The sequence below is a fragment of the Staurois parvus genome, unplaced genomic scaffold (assembly GCF_062004578.1).
Source record: "Staurois parvus isolate SC_StPar_1 unplaced genomic scaffold, SC_StPar_1.0 ptg000053l, whole genome shotgun sequence".
Lineage (NCBI taxonomy): Eukaryota > Metazoa > Chordata > Amphibia > Anura > Ranidae > Staurois > Staurois parvus.
The window spans coordinates 6,349,209-6,370,703 of record NW_028317849.1 but is presented as its reverse complement, the minus strand read 5'-3'; the positions used below and the strand labels follow the sequence as shown (position 1 = coordinate 6,370,703).

General features: G+C 41.5%; 1 protein-coding gene across 4 annotated transcripts in view; it reads left to right on the top strand.

The window, feature by feature from the left end:
• The window catches only part of SIN3B (SIN3 transcription regulator family member B), a 107,080-nt gene that overhangs the window by 12,915 nt on the left and 72,670 nt on the right, over window positions 1-21,495 (top strand). For 3 of the 4 annotated variants that reach the window (XM_089667601.1, XM_089667582.1, XM_089667596.1), the window contains one exon: window positions 20,204-20,467. In XM_089667601.1, the coding sequence (XP_089523727.1) occupies window positions 20,351-20,467 (117 nt within the window). In that variant the 5' untranslated portion in view covers window positions 20,204-20,350. Of the gene's footprint in view, window positions 1-205; window positions 306-20,203; window positions 20,468-21,495 lie in introns of all 4 variants that reach the window. The other variant, XM_089667589.1, reaches the window with a different exon arrangement.

Sequence of the window (21,495 nt, the reverse complement as noted above, 5' to 3'; positions counted from 1 at the left end):
TGATCACTTGTAAAACAGGGGAAAGAAGGTATTTAGAATGCGTTGTTTTTTTACATATCTGTACACAAATGTTTTGCCTTATTTCTATTTTAAATTAAATGGGTTGTTTTACAAGATGAGGGTTTACATATTGTTTAACACTGACAGCGGTGCTTACAATGTTCAGCGTTTTTGCATTTATGTGTATTTGATTTCTTTTTATGAGGAGGTGAGCAAAACTTTGGACAGAGGTGGCTGTGGACGTGGTTTACTTGGATTTTGCAAAAGCGTTTGACACAGTTCCCCACACATGGCTAATATGTAAGGTAAATTCTACAGGCTTGGAAAAATCCGTATGTAAATGGATAGAAAACTGGCTAAAAGATTGTATTCAGAGAGTAGTGGTTAATGATTCATACTCTGAATGGTCTAGGGTTGTCAGTGGTGTACCCCAAGGTTCAGTGTTGGGACCCTTACTTTTTAATATACTTATAAACGATATAGGGTCTGAGATTAAAAATCCCATTTCAGTCTTTGCAGATGACACCAAACTCTGCAGTGGAATAACGTCCTTGCAGTGCGACTTGTGCGATTGGTAGCTTGAAACTCCAAAAACAATAGTTCTCTTAATTCAATAGTTCTCTTAATTTTTTAAGTTTGAGCATTTCTGGAGCTTCAAGCTTCAAATTACTGAAGTGTAAATGCAGACTTAAAGGATAGGTTCACCTTTGGGAACATACTACATGTTCCACCCGTTTTTAAGGTGAACATGTTCCCATAGCCGCTGCCCCCTTCTTCTGACAGATAGTACAGGGAGAAGTTTCCCCGGACTATCTGTCAAATTTGAAACCAGCGCAGCCATGAATTAACTACAAGTCCAGTCAGCCTTAGCAGCTGTGGGCTTGCAGTCTTCAGTGATCTACCACAGTGCTGTGGAGCGCCGTGGTAGTTCATTGAAGCTTCCTGTCAGAATATCTGCTTGCTCGTACATCTCCTATGGCAAGCAGATATTCTGACAGGTCTGCAGGAGACCTGCATGGCATCAAAGATTTACTGATCGCTGGTGCAATGCTTTCTAGGCTCCTGTAGACAAAAATAATAAATACCTGCAAAAAAAATGTGTATTTGTTATTTTTGTCTAAAAGGTGAACTTCTCCTTTAATGTCAAATACAGTACCTGGTTGATCCTGGCAAATCCTCCTTTTCCTTGGTGTATACTGACCATGGCAAGACCATGGAAACAGATCAATGTTTCCATGGTCAGTTTTGCATCCATGGGGGTTGATTTTCTAAAACTAGAGAGTGCAAAATCTGGTGCAGCTTTGCATAGAAACCGATCGACTTTCAGGTTTTTTTTGTCAAAGCCTAATTGAGCAAGCTGTAGTTAGAAGCTGATTGGCTACCATGCACAGTTGCACCAGATTTTGCATTCTTCAGGTTTAGTAAATCAACCCTTGCTAATGCAAGATGTGCCTGTATCGCCCATAGTCCGTTTTCCATCAGGCCCCCCAGCACTTTTTATTTATTTTTTTTTTTTGATTGACGGGGCACTAGTCAGAGCGTTGTTGTAAAGCTGCTTCCTATAGGTGCTGAAGGGGTAGCCTTCTGGAATGCAGCACACACAGATGAGGAACTACATTATCTAACTGTGTGTGATATAATCAAGTGTTTAGATATCCTTAAAAGAAGTAGTTTGATTTTTTTTTAGTAGTGTTCTGTCCCGTCTTTCTACATTCTGTGAATAAGCACAGACAAGAGAAATGCAGACAGAATAGCCTTCCCACCACCACAATTGTCCGACAACATAGCCAGTAAGGTGTGTCAGCCTCCTATCCCTCTGCATTTCTCTTGCCGGTGCTTAACCTGGGAAAGTGCTTGGAGCCAGACACAAGCTCTGTCTCCTTGATAGCCACATTGTTTATAGCACCGAAGACCAAAGACCTGGCATTCACAACTACCTACAAATCCTTTTAACTTGCAGAGCGCCCCAAAAGCTTGGAAACTGGCATGCTCTGTTAGACTGCAACTTTAAGGGCTCAATTGCACTATAGTGACCTGTGTATTTCTGTACTGGAGTAATGCCATTAACTGCAAAGGCACCTAGAAAACTATTTTTGTGTGCCCAATTCACACCACAAAGCTGGTATGATGTGCGTTGCAGTGGTAAAAAATACAGCATTGAATCATAAACTCCTGTGCTACCGCAGATGATATGTGAACCAAACAGAGCAAGAAATTAGAGATAAAACCTTGAAAAAAATTCCAAATTGATTGCAGCAGCTGTTGTCATGTGTTCCCACTCCAAAAAATATATCTAAATAAAACAACTCCGCACAATCAAATTATCCTTCAACTGTGAACCTGTGTGACTACATTAAAATGATATATAAATGAAACGCATCCGCATGATGAAATTCGCTACATGTGACTAAATAAACTTCATTAATCATTTACTAATGTGCAAAACATCCACATAATATAAAAATAGTGAAAATATAGTGAAAGACCTATCCACAATAAAATGAGTATTTAAAGTCCACTAATTTCTCCTTCCACCTTGAATAGAGTCCATATAAGTGTAAAACCTCCACCGATGTAAATATTTGAAGGAAATCACCACCAAACCGTGCATCTGTCACCTTCCAACCAGGCTCCTTACCTTAGGTTTTCACTTTGAATGACAATCGCGCGGTCATACAACATTGTACCCAAACTAAAATTTTATCATTTTCTTCACACAACTAGAGCTTTCTTTTGGTGGTATTTAATCATCGCTGGGGTTTTTATTTTTTGCTAAATTAACAAAAAAAGACCAAACATTTTGAAAAAAAAAAAAGTTTTTCTTTGTTTCTGTTATAAAAGTTTGCAAATAAATAATTGTTCTTCATAAATTTAGGCCGAGATGTATTCTGCTACATGTCTTTGGTGAAAATAACCCAAATTAGGATGTATTATTTAGTTTGTAGGAAAGTTATAGAGTTCACAAACTATGGTATAGATCTGAATATTGATCAATCCTGAAGTACTGACAGCCAATCTAATTTCTTGAGGTCCAAGAATGTCAGAATAGTACAGATATCCCCCAAATGACCCCTTTTTTCAAAGTAGCGAGTCCGACGTACTTCATAAGAGGCATGGTGAGTTTTTTGAAGTTGTATTTTTTTGTCATAATTTTTCGGAAAATGAAAAAATTAAAAAAATTAGTTTCACTATTTTTTTTTACATATTGTCACCAGTGCAGTACAGCGTCATCATATAACTGGCATGGCGGTGATCAGGGACACTGACTGGTGACAGTATGGAAAAAAAAAAAATATTTTTTTTTTAATTTTTTTTATTAAATTGTTTTTATTTTTTTTTAAGATTTTTTTTCATATTTCACTATGACCAAAGTAGTACAATGTTACCATAGTAACATTGTACTACTTTGGGGAAGTGATCAGTATTTTTTTTTTTTTTACACAATTTGCTTATAGCAAAGAATTACTTTGCTATAAGCAAGCATTTACCTGAATGACATCGATTCATTCAGGGTTTTTTTTTTTTTTTTTTTTTTGTGCTCAGCTGTGATTTGGTCACAGCTAATCACATGACATGTGCATGTGATTAGCTGTGACCATTCACAGCTAGACACTAGTATACAATGGATGGCATGAATGAAGCCATCCATTGTATACAACTGTCATGTGACCTGCTGTGATTGGTCACACCAGGTCACATGATACCAGCAACGGGGCCGATACTCAGATCTGTCATCAGCCGTGTCCGAGGTACACGGCCGGTGACAGATCGTGCCGCTCTGCAGGAGCGCAATCTGTGCATGTGCGGAAGGACGCCATATGGCGTCCACCCGGAACGCTGATGACATTTGCCGCCCGCCATTCGGCCATAGGGCGGGCGACAAATGGTTAAAAGGGCTCTAACTCCATGCAACTATGTCTGTATCTTCTCCTTACAAGAATCACCACTCCTTCATAAATATGCTCAAAAGAGTAAAGAGAACCTCATTGCGCAACATGTAAAACTCCCATTAATAGTTTATTAAAGGGTTAAAAATCCACTCACAAACTAAGCGCACTACATCCAGTGCACATAGAATAGACTGCCTCTTTAAAATCAAACCAGTTTCCCCCTTAAGGCTGGATTTTGGCTTCAGATACCTCACCAAGATGGCCGACTTCTGGTTCCTGTTTGCGTGATGACATCAGCTGGCCATGCCCTTGACATGTTTAATTACATAATCCTTCTGAAGCAGTCATGATTGGTTGAATAGCACATATATTCATAAAATTCACATATGGAAGCTATAATACAGATTCTGTAAATGGAGGAGGGGGCTTAAAGGACAGGAATATTCCGTACTCTTGATGAGTGCCTGTGACTGGTCTAGCCAGTTGTATTATAACCCCTGCAGCACCACACGATTACCACCACTGTGGGGGAAGGGGGGGGGTGAGACTTTTGATTTTAAGAGCAGCCAGCAGCACAAGGGACACTTCCCATTGAATGTAAGTACTATCCCTTGTGCTGATTTAAAAGAAAAACTTATGCTTTAAGTTCTTTTGGTTTATTTTCTGTTCAGGACAGCTTATATCGGGCTTCATTGTTACCATCTTAACAGTGGCAAATTTATGTCTTGAGATTGAATTCTATTGGCAGGAAATCCAGGACTGCAGAGGCTGTAAAACATTGCCATTAGAGCTGCGCTGTACTGAAATATTGCCACTAGCTAAGCATTGCCTCCAGTTAAAAAAGATCACTTAAGCTGTAGCACAAGTTTGGTCATTGCATAAAGGAGCAGTAGCATATAATGATGTGTTCCTATACTTCAACAGATTTTCCACAATTTGTTTAAATTGTATTTCATGAAACTCTGTGTAAAATAATGTCTGCATTTTAATAAAAGCAGCAACAGCTACCACATTCATTCACAGACCTATTTTGTAACCACTTCAATACCTGGCACTTTCACCCCCTTCCTGCCCAGGCCAATTTTCAGCTTTCAGTGCTGTCACACTTTGACCATTGCCTGGTCATGCGACACTACCCAAACAAACCTTTTTAGCATTTTTTTGAGACAGAAAGAGATTTGCTATGGTGGTAATTAATCACCACTGGGTTTTTTTTTATATGTTGCTTAACAAATGAGAAAAGATCGAACATTTTGAAAAAAAAAAACATTTTTTTCTTAGTTTCTGTTATACAATTTTGCAAATAAGTAATTTTTCTCCTTCACTGATGTGCGCTGATGAGGAGGCACTGATGCAGTATGCAGCACTGATGGGCTTGATTGATGAGGCTTCACTGATAACCGGCAAAGCTATCAGTACATGGTTTACCCTGATTATCAGCTTTCTTTTCCTCACACAGACACAGCACGTGAGGAAAGAACTTCCAAAACCCGGCAAGTCTGTTTACATGTGATCTGAAACACTGTTCGCTGTGATTGTCCCTTTACCCCGATCTGTGATCAGCTGTGTCCAAAGAACACAGCGGTCACAGAGGGTGCCTGATGTGCACCCTGGGAGCACGCAGGTCATGGGGTTCTAGGAGGACATCCATGGACACCCTCCCAGAAATGTACAACTGCTGTGTAGCTGTTTTTCTGCTATAGCGTGGTTGGCAAGTGGTTAAATACAACATTAATCATCTGCCTTTACGTAAGATAAACATGGGTACAAAATGCTAGAGGGAGTTTTTCAAAGTGGTTTCTTAGCAAAATAAAGCATGCAGACATGGATAGATGGGTGAATCTGCTTTGAATATTTAAAATTTAAATAAATAGCGTTTTTGGTGTGTGGTGCTGAGATACATTATAGTTCCGCTTTAAGCAGTCTTGCAAGGAATGCCATTAATTTGACTTCAAGCTTTGTGCACACTTCTGAGAGAAGCAGAAAGTAAATTACATAAGAAGGATGAAGGAAGTTTTGAGTGTTCTGTCAATAAACATGTCGCCACAATGCAGAAAAGGAAATTAGATTTTTGGCAGGCATAAAAAGATTGTCTACAGATCAAAAAGCATATGTAGTGTAAGCTTTCATGAGCAAGGCCCTCCTAATAATTTTGTATTCTAACTGTACTGTCTCTCTGGTGATTGGTATTTTGGTGCTCTATAAATGCTGTATAATAATGTTCCATAACATTAAACTACAATACGGCCTGTGCACCAGTTACATCTGTCTTTATTAAAGTGATTGTAAACTCATCATTTTTATTCTTGAAAATAACAGACATCTCATACTTACCTGTTCTGCGTAGTGGTTTTGCACAGAACAGCCCTGATTCTCCTCTTCTTGAGTCCACTTTTGGCACTCCTGGCTCCTTCCCCCTGCTGAGTGCCCACCATAGCCAGCTGCTTGCTTTGGAGGTGTTCTTGCGGGCTCTCTCCTGAGCTGGCTCTGTGTGCTAATATGACCTGTTAGATTTTGGTGCTGCTCAAAGTAGAGGTGAAAGCAACCTACCTGTTTTCCAGAGCATCAGGCTTATCCTGATACCAAGAAGCGCACCAACCTTGCGCATTACCTCAGTAACCAAAATTTTATTAACGCAAAATGATACTCACAAACAGCGAATAAAATCAGGCATGTAAGTCCTCAGAGGGACTTGAAAGATAAGGAGCCAGCGCGAGTCCCATCATTGGTTACTGAGGTAATGCGCAAGGTTGGTGCGCTTCTCGTTTTTGTTTCGCTTTGCAGTATTGGTCAGGCTTCCCCAGCCTTGTTTAGAGCTGCACAACTCTATATGCACTGGTGGTTGATTTTTCCGGGTCTGGTTCCATCCAACCGCCACCCGCCTGGGTCCTAGAGCGCAGGAGAATTTGTTTCTGGTTTATTATCCTGATACCAATCCAGAGGGCTAGTATATATAGAGAGTAAAGGATTGCCACCATTCCCGATCAGCCCAGGTGAATAAACGGTAAGGAACTGCCTCAGCCTAAATGTCTCCACCAAAACACACACCCTGATGCTTTTCGCTTTGCCCAACAAGGCATAGTCATTGGATACTCCTTATTGTTTATTCAACTGCTGCTCTTCGGGAGCAATGGTGATCATTTCCTTTTTATAGTTACTAGCCCTCTGTGTGTCCATAGAGCACTGCTTGGCCCTGCGCCCTCCTCTCTGGCTGTGATTGACAGCAGGAGCCAATGACAAGAGCCGAAAGAGATGCTGCTCTCAGGCATAGCGCTGGATTGATATTGGGCTCAGGTAAGTATACGGGGGTGCTGGGGGTAGCTGCATTCAGGGTTTTTTTTTTTAATCTTAATGCAGATAATGTCTGGTGTATCCTGGTGTCTGTGCAGTTCTAGGCTGTGTTCACTAATGTCTGACAGAGTTCAGCCCCTTGCTGTAGTCTTTGACCCTGTAACTTGCAATGTTGTATGTTGTCTGTTTGGGGGTTTTTTTTTTGTAAAAATAAAAAAATAAAATACAATTGTGACAAACCTGGGAAAGGCAAGCTGAGCATATGATGAATAAATACACAAGACAAGGTTGTCTTCAAGGGATGTCAAAATTACTGGAAATGTTAGGGGATAGCTTCATGGGGTTATATTTGATTTTCATATCATATTTACTATAAACGTGTAACCTTATCGGCCACCATATAAGATATACCTGGGTTGGTTGGTTTACTAAAACCGGAGAGTGCAAAAACCGGTGCAGCTCTGGACAGAAATAAATCCGCTTCCAGGTTTTATTGCCAAAGCTTAACTGAGCATGCTGAAGTTAGAGGCTGATTGGCTACCATGGTCATACGGTTGTGCTCAAAAGTTTTCATGCCCTTGGAGAATTGGTAATAGTATGTACCATTTTTAAAGAAAACAGTGAACAAGCAAAATATAATTTTTTTTTTTTTTATTTTGTATGGGATTCATATTCAGCTATAGGTCATAACAGAGTGGCACAATCATAAAACAAAACATGGCAATAAGTAAACAAATTGAATGACCCCCAAAAGTCTGCATACCCTTATTTCTTAAAGCGGAGCTCCACCCAAAAGCAGAAGTTTCACTTTAAGGCTTCGTCTCCCACTCCCTGTTAAGGATTGGTACCTTTGGGGATGGGTACCCAATTTCGACAGGTACACAATCCCACTTCTGCTGCGATTGCCTACAAGCTGTTACAGCGGGGTGCCCACACTTAAAATGCCGGCACTGAGGACACAGGATGGCCGGTAAAGCCGGCTGCGGTGAGTACACCACTGGATCCTAGGACAGGTGAGTGTCTGTTTTTTAAAAGGCAGCAGCTACAGTTTTCATATCTGCTGTGTATTTCCCCCTTTAGCATCAATGACAGCCTGCAGTCTTTTGTAATAGTTGTCTATTAGGCCCCGAATTCTTGCAAGTGGTATAGCTGCCCATTCATCTTGGGAAAAAAGCCCTAAGGTCATGCAAAGTATTTGGTCATCTTGCATGTACTGTATGTTTGAGATCTCCCCAGAGTGGCTTGATAATATTAAGGTCAGGAGATTGTGATGGCCACTTCAGAACCTTCACCTTTTTCTGTTGTAACCACTGGAGGGTCAACCTGGTCTTGTGCTTAGGGTCTGCCAGTGTTTTCTGATAACATGCTGCTTTTATCTTGCCATCAGTTTTCACAAGATTCCTCATGACTTTAGAGCTCACCCCCAGCTTCCCCAAAAACATCAGTGAGCCACCTCCATGCTTTGCAGTGGGGATGGTATTCTTGTCTCTCCAAGTATAGCACTTTTTGTTGTAACCACACAGCTATATTTTGGTCTCAGCATTCCAGTTTACAGCGTGCCATAAGCTGTCAGGTGTGTTGTCAGGCATATTGTGAATGGGCTTTTTTGTAGCATTGGCGCAGTAAATGCTTCTTTCTGGCAACTCGACCATGCATCGCATTTTTGTTCAAGTATCGTATTGTGCTCCTTGAAACAACCACGCTGCCTTTTTCTAGAGCAGCTGTATTTCTCCTGAGGTTATCTGTGGGTTCTTCTGGCAGTTGTGGCTGCAGTCTTTCTTGGTCTACCTGGCCTTGGCTTGCTATCAAGAGATCCCCGAATGTTCTACTTCTTAAGTGATTTGAACAATACTGACTGGCATATTCAAGGCTTTGGAATTCTTTTTATATCCTTTTCCATCTTTATAAAGTTCCAATACCTTGTTAAGCAGGTCTTTTGGCGGTTCTTATCTTCTACCCATGGCTCAGTATCTAACTTGCTCAATGAATCCACGTGAGAGCTAATAAACTCATTTACTGTTTATACACAGACACTAATTGCAATTTAAAAAGCCATACATGTGGGAAATTAACCTTTAATTGCCATTTTAACCTGTGTGTGTCTGTACCAAGGCCAAACATTCCAGGGGATGGAACCTTTGGATCCAGGGGAGGACTGACCATTTGGAAACTCAGGCAGTGCCCGAGGGCCCGGGGTCAGTAGGGGGCCCCATGAGATGCCCCTGGTACCTTTTTCATAGGCTTTTTTGAGTTTGGGCAAGGACATAGGGGCCCCATGATCCCCTATTGCCCGGGGGCCCCATGAGTTGTCAGTCCGCCTCTGATTGGATCAGGGCTAGTTAGTTAATTTTTAAATCATAATGATAAAAGAAATGACCCAAACAACTATGTGATATAAAATAGCTTCATTGATCACTCTCCTTAAATAAAATACATTTTTTGGCATGATTAAGGTTTTCAATATTAATGCCAAAATTTCATAATTTCTGCCAGGGTATGCAAACTTTTGAGCACAATTGTATGTAAGACCACAGGACTGCTTTATAGTCCCTTCAGAATATATTTTATATTCGGGTTGCATCGAGTACTCATGCACATGTTCCTAAAACAGTTACCTTTGTGGTGAGATTTGAGCCCACAAATCACACTGCAAAGAATTGCATGCAATTTGAACAGGAATGCGGCGTGATTCGTGTCCGAATCGCATGCGGTTTCCCGCACAGCTCCTGTGTGAACACAGGCTTGTCATAAAAAGTGCAGCGCTATATATTATAAAACTAAAAACAAAACATGATCATTGACAACGCGATGAATAAATGTGAAAGTCCAAACACAATTCTTCTAAATTGAATTTTTCTTTCTGCTGTGATCACCAAGTGCTCCAACCAAAAAAGTGCTCAATTCCTCCACCAGATGTCTGCTCACCTCCAGCAGTGTGACCTCACGTATAGTATGTTTGGTCTAACTGCACTTTTGGTCCCACAATGGACACTGAAGATCAACTTGATGAATAAATGGATGTAGCTATCTCACTCCGAGTACATCCCTCTTCAGCAATATACCTCATAAATAAAAGAGCTCCACGTGCGTAAAAACATAAAACTTATTAACAATATAGCATATCCAAATGCACACTCAACATGAGCCAGGTGCCTGACCGCACCAAGTGTAACAAGCCTCCACTAAACCTCCACAATCTCAAGAAGCTGTGCCGCTGGAGTCGGCTCAATACATTTAACATGTATCAGCGGTGTATCCTCCAATCATGGAATAATATGAAACAGAAAACGTGGGACACAACTATCACTAGGGCCCTGTGTGTATTACCAGAGTGTCTTCTGATCTTCATCCACCCGGTGGACGGAGATCGAAAGACACTCTGGTAATACACCTGTTGGATGGAGATCAGAAGACATTTAGAAGAATTGTGTTTGGACTTTCACCTTTATTCATCGTGTTGTCAATGATCATGTTTTGTTTTTAGTTTTATGATATGTAGTGCTGCACTTTTTTTCACAATTTTTTTAAAATTTCGCCTGATAAGAGAGAGGGTATTTGTGCCTAGCGGCTATTTTATGATTTGGGTATTACATAGTTTTTATCACGTGCACTAGATTTGTGACCCATAGCAACGTGCAAGATTCTATTTATTTATTTCACAGGCTTGTCATAGTTACCTTGAGCCTGAATTCACACAGGAGCATTGCGGGAAACTTCCCTGCATGGTGGGTTACATCAGTAGCTCCGGCTTCCATCTGCAGCTGTGGCTTGGGCTACTCCTGCCTCTCCCATGGCTTTGTTACCCCCCCCCCCAGCCTCAAGCGATTGGAGCCATCCACTGGACCACCTCCCCCGGTCTCGCTGTACCAAATTGCTGATTCCCCACTGTCAGACACAAAAAAGCCACTTCACTGGTTCAGGGATTTGAAATCCCCTCATCTTTCTCTCCTCTCCTAGCAGTACTGACAGTATGGGCTAGACAGCTTCTGATTGGTCTGCACTGTCCATACTGCTATGGTTAGCTGCTTTTAGTACCTAGCCTTTTCAATGTCCTTGTCTTGTTAGAATAGAGATACAGAGAAGCATGAATCTTAATGAAACAAACAAACTCACATTATCCACTTCGGCTCTCACACCTGTTCACCCCTTATGGACCAGAGCAATCTTTACATTTCTGCTATGGGCCTGATTATTACGTGATTACATTATCATTACTTAAGATAAAAACATACTACATATATTTTTTTTTTTAGGACAAACAAGGCTTTTTGTGAATATTTCTTGCAACGATTTTTTTTCCTGCAATCCTTAAATGTAACAAAACGCACATTTTCTTTTTTTTTTTTTTTTTTTTTTCTAGCAGTGTTAGTTTAAAAATAAATAGTGTTAATGTAATTTGTCCTGTTTAAAATGACACCAGAATTATGATTCTGGTGCAAAGCATTGCAAAGTTATTTACAAATGAAAAAGTGGGGAGTTTTATTTTGCTTTTATTTTAGTTTTTGTTTTTTTGTTTTATGTGAATTTTGTAAATATATGTTAAAGGTGTAAAAATATTAACAAACAAAAGTTTAAAAATTAATAAAATAGAAACTAAAAAAAAAGACAGACTAACAATAAAAAAAAAAGCCATCTACAGATGGAAGTTCATCCCTTTGATCTTTAAATGAATAAACAGATAAAAAATGACACATAGTTTCTTTTGAGCTATGTTGTTGATAAACATTGCCAAACTACTTTTCTTTGACAGCTTCAGCTGTCAGAATGGTCTCTGTGTACTGGGCAATGCTGCTTTGATTAATCAGAGCTGAATTGCTGAGTACTGTGACAGGGCAGGTCCTGGCTGTAGGGCAGAAGGACTGGATGTGTTACACCCGCCCTGTGCACTAGCCAATGATGACCTTTTTATTTGGGCGTGTCTAACACGTCCAGAGTCTGTAACAGAACCGGACCCTGACTGCACTAGGTTATTTCTGTTAGACTCCCGCTTCCCTGTCCGAACACAGATCCACAGACACCACCGCTGACCAAGCAAGAGGAGACAGCACCAGACTTGAAGGAAACCAGAAAATAGACTGCTTTATTTTAACATAGATACAAGATATATACACAGGGCGGTGCAATACATTTAGTAACAAGAGACACACAGCAGACACCCCCCACCAAGCCAATACACAAACACATACATCCCATAATAGTTTGCTCCCAAGCAAGACACACAATAGAACAACCACATGGCATTAAACAATGAACAACCCCCACTTATACATGTCTACACAATAGCAGGACATTTCACCCTGCACCCCTAACAGGCACAGGGTGACTTACACATAAGAGGGATATGGGGAGCTGAGACAGGGGTCTCCCCACCTCTCCAAAGTGAGCTGGGTTCCATGGGCCCCCCACCCAAAGTGACTCCCGTCACAGTCTGCAACTGGTTAAAAAATCGTAAGAAAAAAGAACAACATTGTTTATCATTAGGGACAGAGAATGTCTGTTGCTGTTCTCAATTCTGTTTCCATATCCTAAGAATGGGCTGGAGATGACCATGTGAACATGCCTCTAACCCAGGGGCGGACTGACCATTCGAGCACTCGGGCACTGCCTGAGGGCCCAGGGTCAGTAGGGGGCCCCATGAAATGCCCCTGGTACCTTTTTTATAGGCTTTTTGGGTGTGCTTTGAGTGTGGGCAAGGACACAGGGGCCCCATGAGTTGTCAGTCTGCCCCTGCTCTAACCTCAACAGTCTTGCAGTTGCCAAGCTAGAGACTTAGGCTGGACATACACTATGCAATTTTCTGTCCAAATTCTGCCCAATTTCCTTTAGACTTACCTTCAACTATGTAGCACAAGGGTCTGCCTAATTGGAATCAATTGAAAGTGTTGTTTAGGTTTGACCTCATATTATGTGGTTTTTGGTAAATCTAAAGCAAATTTCTTAAGAAAATTGTATAATGTATGGCCAGCCTTAAGCTAGGCATGGACAGATTGAAATTCTGCTGGTTCAGAAAGGGCCAGCTTTATTTCAATCCATGTCTGTCATTCCTTGTTCCCAGCAGGAGCAAATTGGATTGTGCTTTGCTGGGGATTTTTTTTTGCCTTCCTCTGGATCAACTGTGGGTGTAGGATTATAACTTTTTTTTTTTTTTTTTTTTCCTGTGGTTGAACTAGATGGACCTTTTTGTCTTTTTTTTCAGCCAGACTAACTATGTAAGAAGCCAATTGTTAGATTTGAAACTTGACGATCAGTGGCTGCAGCCGCTAATCATTTGGAGCCCCTGTTAGAACATAATGTCCCAGCAGGGAAAATTCCTCCATTACTAGTGTGGATGGTGGAATGTTCTTTATTGGTTTTTTGTTTCTTGTGTTTTTTTTTTTTTTAGCCTACCCTACTGGCTGAACAAACAAAAAACGAATCAATCATCTATTCCCAGCTTTACCAAAACATGGAAGTACAGTGGGGATCGAAAGTTTGGGCACCCCAGCTAAAAATTTGTATTAATGTGCATAAAGAAGCCAAGGAAAGATGGAAAAATCTCCAAAAGGCATGAAAAACAGAATAGACATTCTTATAATATGTCAACAAAAGTTAGATTTTATTTCCATCATTTACACTTTCAAAATAACAGAAAACAAAAAAATGGCGTCTGCAAAAGTTTGGACACCCTGCAGAGTTAATATCTTGTACTGCCCCCTTTGGCAAGTATCACAGCTTGTAAACGCTTTTTGTAGCAAGCCAAGAGCCTTTCAATTCTTGTTTGAGGTATCTTTGCCCATTCTTCCTTACAAAAGTCTTCCAGTTCTTTGAGATTTCTGGGCTGTCTGTCACGCACTGCTCTTTTAAGGTCTATCCATAGATTTTCAACTATGTTGAGGTCAGGAGATTGTGAAGGCCATGGCAAAACCTTCAGTTTACGCCTCTTGATGTAATCTTGATGTGGATTTCGAGGTGTGTTTAGGACCATTATCCATTTGTAGAAGCCATCCTCTCTTTAACTTCAGCTTTTTCACAGATGGCATCAAGTTACCATCCAAAATTTGCTGAAATTTTATTGAATCCATTTTTCTTTCTACTCTTGAGATGTTCCCTGTGCCACTGGCTGCAACACAACCCCAAAGCATGATTGATCCAACCCCATGCTTAACAGTTAGACAGAGGTTCTTTTCATTAAATTCTGTGCCCCTTCTTCTCCAAACGTACCTTTGCTCATTCCGGCCAAAAAATTCAATTTTAACCTCATCGGTCCACAGAACTTGTTTCCAAAATGCATCAGGCTTGTCTATATGTTCATTTGCAAAGTTCAAACGATGATTTTTGTGGTGAGGACATAGAAGAGGTTTTCTTCTGATGACTCTTCCATGAAGACCATATTTGTACAAGTATCTCTTTATAGTGGAATAGTGTACCACAAATCCAGTGTCTGCCAGATCTTTCTGGAGGGATCGTGCAGTCAAACGTGGGTTTTGAATTGTTTTTCTCACAATCCTGCGAGCTGTTCTGTCTGATATTTTTCTTGGTCTTCCAGATCTTGCTTTAACTTCCACTGTTCCTGATGACTGCCATTTCTTAATTACATTCCGAACAGAGGATATTGGCATCTGAAAACACTTTGCTATCTTCTTATAGCCTTCTCCAGCTTTGTGAGCGTCAACTATTTTCAGTTTCAGTTTTCTAGACAACTGCTTAGAAGAAGCCATGGTGCTGATTGTTGGGGCAAGGTCAGATGAGTCTGGGCATTTAAAACCTTTGAGATTGACATCACCTGGTCTTCCCAGACGATGATTGAGAACAACCTATGACACTGGCAGGTCTCAGCTTGGCAAAGGGGGCAGTGCATGCTATAAATTCTGCAGGGTGCCCAAACTTTTGCAGACGCCATTTTTTTGTTTTCTGTTATTTTGAAAGTGTAAATGATAGAAATAAAATCTAACTTTTGTTGACATATTATAAGAATGTCTAATCTGTAATTTGATGCCTTTTGGAGATTTTTCCATCTTTCCTTGGCTTCTTTGTGCACATTAATACAAATTTTTAGCTGGGGTGCCCAAACTTTCGATCCCCACTGTAGGTACATTTACAGTATATAGTATTGTTCTTCCCTTAGTCCTAAGATCCAGACTTGAGCGGTTTTTGACTTCACCTCGAGGGGTCTCTGATGGTTTTTAATGGTATCACAAAAAGCTAAACATTCAGCATTGCAGTTGTTCTGTGAACATTGAATATGAATTATTTGTAATGTAATCTTTTCCAGTTACTGGAGTGTGAAAGCAGAATGCTGTAGTCAATGTTCTCAAATTCCTCCCCTGAATCCACTCATCATTCTCATGAATAATTCATATTTACATATAGTATGATTCAAACACTGTAGTAATAAAAAGGAGTGAGTCCAGCGTGTTTTAATACACACGGTACTTTTTTTTTTTTTTTTGGTAAGCGAGAATGCATTGACATTTGCATTGGCTGAAACATTTGATGGGAGAAAATGACATAAACTTAGAATTTTAAGGCAAATGGCATAGAAGGCGGCCATAAATATAAAGAGCTATATAATTAATTCCAGTGAGGGAGTAGCTTGTGTTGTGATTAGTAACTAGAGTAGCATGATCTGTCAGCCCTGTAAACCTGTGGTGGTCAAGGGTGGGAAATAGTGGTTGGTCTTGCGCCTCTTTCCCCTTTATACAGGAGTAGTACTTGTGTTGGGAAATGCAGCAAGGGGTACAGTCATGGGGGGATTATTTTCAAGGAGTCTGGTTAAAAAATATATAAACCCAACATTTCATATTCCTGCTGTACCATATACTTGTATGAAAAAGTATCCTTTTTGTATTGCTTCCTTTGTGTGAAATCCCTGGTGTTCCTACCAGTCCCTCTGCTTTCCTATTAAAAACTGACCACACTAGGCATGAAAGCAAAGCATGGTCAGTTCTTTAGCTGTGCTGGGAACTCAGCCTGCTGTCCTCCAATGATCAAACTTGTCCTGACACATCCCCTTAACAGCCATTCACTGGTTAGATCAATGCGCAGCTGTTTTCTTCTCCCTCACCTCTTTATGCAGCTGAGATCAGAGGAAATGTGATCACTTATAATAAAGGGGGAAAAGGTATTTATTATGGGGTTTTCTCTTTATGTGTATACACAAATGTTTTGCCTTTCATTTCTGTTTTAAACGGAATGGGTTGTTTTGCAAAGTGAGGATTTACGTACACTTTAAATACCACAGGGTATATCAGAAATATTACGCTTTTGATTATCTATAGACAATGTGTGTGTGAATGATTCCCAGACAGGGAGAGTAGGGATATAGAAGAGTGGTAAAACCTGAGTATTGTTTCTCAATGCATTGTGGCCTTGACTGACCTTCCATGGCAAACAGAATTCAGAAGAGGGTGTCTATAGAAATATCAGGGAAAGAGTGAGCCCGGTCTCAGTCCAGGAATAATCCAGGGGTTCCTCCAAAAGGCATGTAAATTTGAAATTTCTCATTAATGAAGGTTGGGATGTTGCAAAAGGGCATCCAATGGGCAGGGCCAGTGCTAAACAATTTTCCGCCCCAGCAACTTGCACCCCCTCCCCCAAAAAAAAGCTTCACCTGTAGTTCTGCTTCACCCATTCTAGGGCACAAATTCTCCCCAATCCCCTCTCCTAGCACAAATTTCCCCAATGTCCTCTCCTAGCACAGATTTCCCCCTCCTACCACAAATCTCTCCCGCTCCCCCGATCCTAGCATGAATCCCCACCCATTCCTCCCTCCTAGCACAAATCCCCCCTTTCCTCCCTCCTGGTACAAATCCCACCTCACAGCACAAATCTTCTTCCTTCAATCCCCCCACCTAGGACAAATTCTCCCCACTCTCCTCTCCTAGCACAAATTCCCTCCTCAAATCCCCAGTCCTAGCACAACCAACCCCAATCCCCCCTCCTAGCACAAATCCTCCCCCCATCCCTCCCTCTTAGTACAAATCTCCCCCCATTCCCCCTCTTAGTACAAATTCCCCGCCCAATCTGAACACAAATCCCACTTTCAATACCAATCTTCTTGCTTCAATCCCCCCACCTAAGACAGATTCCCCCGAATCCCTCCTTTAGCTAAAATCCCTCCCAGCATAAAATCCTCCCACCGTACCCAAATCCCACCCTTTTTAGCACAAATACCACCTGCCCCCCCCCCTCAAATCTCCCTCCTACTCCTAGCCCATACCCCTATTCCTTCTCCTAGCAAAAATTCCCCCCATCATCCCCATTACCCGTCCCAGCACAAATAGCCCCCATCCCTCTCCTGCACAAACCACTCGTCTCAGCACAAATGATTGTTAACCCTCCCATTGTGTACAGTTCGCCTGGCCTGTAAGCGCCACCCCAGCACCCCCCTAGATCGAGCCGTGACAGAGAGTAGGGAAACCAGCAGCCGTGGTTGCACCCTAAGTGTCTGCCTAGTTTGCCTAGTGGTGACACTGGCCCTACCAACAGGTTCGACCAGCCCTGTGAGACAGTTTTTTGATTTTTGCAGTAATGTACAGTTTTACTTTAAAAAAAATAAAAAAAACGAAAGGGTTATGTGATCAGGGAAACTTTTCTGTGGCAGCTACAGATGAGAGAGGTTGCTTAGTGGTCATATTTACAAAGTTTTTAATGTGTTTGATGCCTGTGTTGTGTAATGACTTCAGAGTAGACATTCCTAGGGAAGTCAAAGTGGGAGAAAAAAGATGTATGAATATTCAATTGGGCAGCACAGTGGCTTAATGGTTAGCACTTTTGCCTTCCGCCACAGTACTAGGGTTTATGGTGTGGGGTTGTTTTTCAGGGGTTGGGCTTGGCCCCTTAGTTCCAGTGAAGGGAACTCTTAAGGCATCAGCATACCAAGATATTTAGGACAATTTCATGCTCCCAACATTGTGGGAACAGTGCACAAAGCAAAGTCCATAAAGACATGGATGAGCGAGTTTGGGGTGGAGGAACTTGACTGGCCTGCACAGAGTCCTGACCTCAACTTGATAGAACACCTTTGGGATGAATTAGAATGGAGACTGCTAGCCAGGCCTACTCGTCCGACATCAGTGCCTGACCTCACATATGCGCTTCTAGAAGAATGGTCAAACATTCCCATAGACACTCTCCTAAACCTTGTGGACAGCCTTCCCAGAAGAGTTGAAGCTGTTATAGCCGCAAAGGGTGGGCCAACTCAATTTTGAACCCTATAGGCTAAGACTGGGATGCCATTTAAATTCATGTGCGTGTAAAGGCAGGTGTCCCAATACTTTTGGAAATATTCTGTATATAGAGCTGGTATCTGCCAACATTCACATAGCTCTCAACATGATTTTATCAACCTCCAGGTCTGTTTTATTGAAATTAAATTTGTTTGTAATAAAGATTGACACTTGTCTTTTAGACAGTTTTCCATTATTCTGCCTAAAAAGTCCCAGGGGGATATACAGTGGATATAGAAAGTCTACACACCCCTGTTAAAATGATAGGTTTCTTCACAAAAGCACTCCCGTGTTTAGCTTTTCTGAATACAGAATAAGTATATACCACTTTTAGGCCCCTAGCACACAAGGCACCTGCATCCTGTGCATCCAAAGCCAGGTATTCTTTTCCAGGCAAACATCCCTCAGTGGGCCCTAAATAGGGCCCTCAATGCAACTGCTTAATACATAGATTTTAACAGGCTGCTGGCATCAGGGATGGACACTGCACCTGTGCCTTCTGTGTGCACTAAAACGCCAGGATTGGGTGCACAGGGGCTGGACATCTGCGTCTCCAAGGGGCCTTATACCTCCTTGCACACTTTTTCCTGTGTTTAGATGATACAGCTAAATTATTTTCCTTAAATGCAGCTAAACTAAATGTACAGTGTTGTTGGCACCCTTGAAAAATCATTACATGCATTTTCAGTATATGAGCTTAGAAATGTCCTCTAAATACATATAAACACAGGTTTGACAGCGACAATATGAATGAAGCCTAACAATTTAGAGATTCAGTTGGATAGTTTTCTTGGTCCCATGCAGCTGGCAATGCCCAATACAAAGCCAGATGTTTGTATTGTGTAATATCTGCATAATATGGAACAAACAAAAGGCTACAAACAGCTGAGGGAAGAATGATACCCGTGTTATGGTTTTGTAGATATTATAAACTACTCCAAACATTGTAAGCGCCCCTTGTCAGTGGTAAATGGTTTGACTGACGCAACCTGGACAGGGGATTTTGGAGGAGACTGCAGGCTAGCCTCTTGCCTACTTACCATGGTCCTGCCATCTGAGTGGGTTCTAATCTTTGGGAGGCGTGTGCCTCGTGGACCTTTTGGAGTAGGTTTTACTTGAATCAAGTCGATGTCTCCCCGAAACACACAGACTCTGAGAACTGGAGGACTAGGATACAGATTTGGGGCCTCTGTGCCCAAACCAGCATTGACTGCTTCAACCCCCCCCCCCTCCCCTCCTAGACTAAGAGATGGTTTAGCTCAACCCTCTAAAAGCGACTTTTGCTGGACAGTTTGGTCTGTTAATGGAAGTTGAAAAATAACAGTCGTGAGCCAACCATAGGTGGACTGATTGTTGGACAGTTCAGCAGGGATTGGCTAAGATTTGATCCATCTATAGAAAGACTGATTGTACCCAAGTCAATCCATCGATCAACTTGGATACAACCAGCCTGTTGGATTTTTAGCATGCAATTATTTTCAGCTACTATAGCTACTAGCACTAATTCTCCTTGCGCCCCCCCTGCCAGGAGAACACAACACTGACTGTGTTGATGGGGAAATCAACCGATTTTTTTTTTTTTTTTTTTTTTTTTTTCTCCCTGTAACCAGTGGTACAGGAAAGAAAATCACATAATCTATGGCCTGCCTTACTGGTTTTATCACCATGAGAAAATAAAAGAAAAAAAAAAACTTGTTTTGGGGTTTAATACTACAGTAAGTGAATGTAAACATGTTTAGTCTTTTTCTGAGTCTTTTATGCTTCTTTAAATATTGATATATTTTTAATATATGTAATTATTTTTTTCTGTTTTAGTGTTGATTCTGCCCAACTGCTGAAATATCATCAGCAATAATTAAGCTGTGCAACCATGTCAATTCATATGTGAGCTGTAGAGGTCAACTGTGATACTGCTGGAAGAAGCCTATTACCTGCTGACAGGTATAGATTTTGGAACCAAAAATGGCTAATACCAGCGGTGGTGGTGGTGGCGGTGGCGGCGGCGGTGGTGGTGGTGGCGGCAGCTGTAAACCTAGCTCAAACAGTTGGTGCAAATCTCAAGAAAAACTCCCAGTGCATGTAAGTATGTTTATTAAATTTTCATAGGGTCATATTTTATTGTTTTGTGTCCTTCCTCCACTTTTGTGCTGCACCGTTTTAATGTCTACTTTTAAACAGTCAAAACTGTCATCTGATACCGCTATGTCTGTCTGATTTAAAAAGACTAATAGATTGTAAAACAAACTCTGACTGAAGTCTCCCTTTTGCAAAGGGCTTTTTTTTTAGTAAAGTGAGCTTAAGAGAAATTTTTTTTAAAATCAATCTTACCTAGGTGGATGCTGTATCTGTCCCCCACTATCTCTAATAGTGAGAACTGAGTGATCAAAAGCCCTGGGCTGTGAAGGGGACAGGAGCGGCTTGCTCAGGCTCTCAGCGGCTCGATGGGAGGCTGAGCCAGGTATCGGTCCAGACTCCTGGGTGGAACCCAACCACACGATTGCAATCTTTCCCCAGCCTGGAGGGACTCAACTGACAGCGGGGTTTAGCTAGCTGTCGGCTGAGAAACAGGTCACAGGAGTGCAGAACGAACTGCACTCCTGTGATTCTTAAGATAAGTTCAGCCAAAAGAGCTTTTGCTTTACTCCTGCTATAAAATAGATGTATGGGTTAAAAAAAATCTAAAAACTTTATATGCGTCATCTAGGTGGATGCAGCATTGACCTGTCCCCTCCGGATCTGCACAGAGAATTGAGCGATCAGACACAGTGACCGCTCAGTTCTCTCCCCACTCCGCTCTGAGCAGAGAGCTGGGAATGTCAGTCTCCGGCTCTCTGTTCTGCTCTTCCAGCTCTCACTGGAGAGCTGGGCTGTGGAAAGGGTAGGAGGGGCTGGCTTGGACTCCCAGCCGATCTCCGAGTGGCTGAGCTCTGTGATGTCGGCCGATAGCGGGCTTTAGCCAAAAACGGGTCACAGGAGTGCAGAATAAACTGCACTCTTGTGATCCATAGGAGAGGTATAGCTAAAGAGCTTTGGCTATACTTCTACTTCCACCTTTAAAAAAATAAATAAATGCACTTTTTTTTTTTGCAGGTAAAAAAATGTGCATT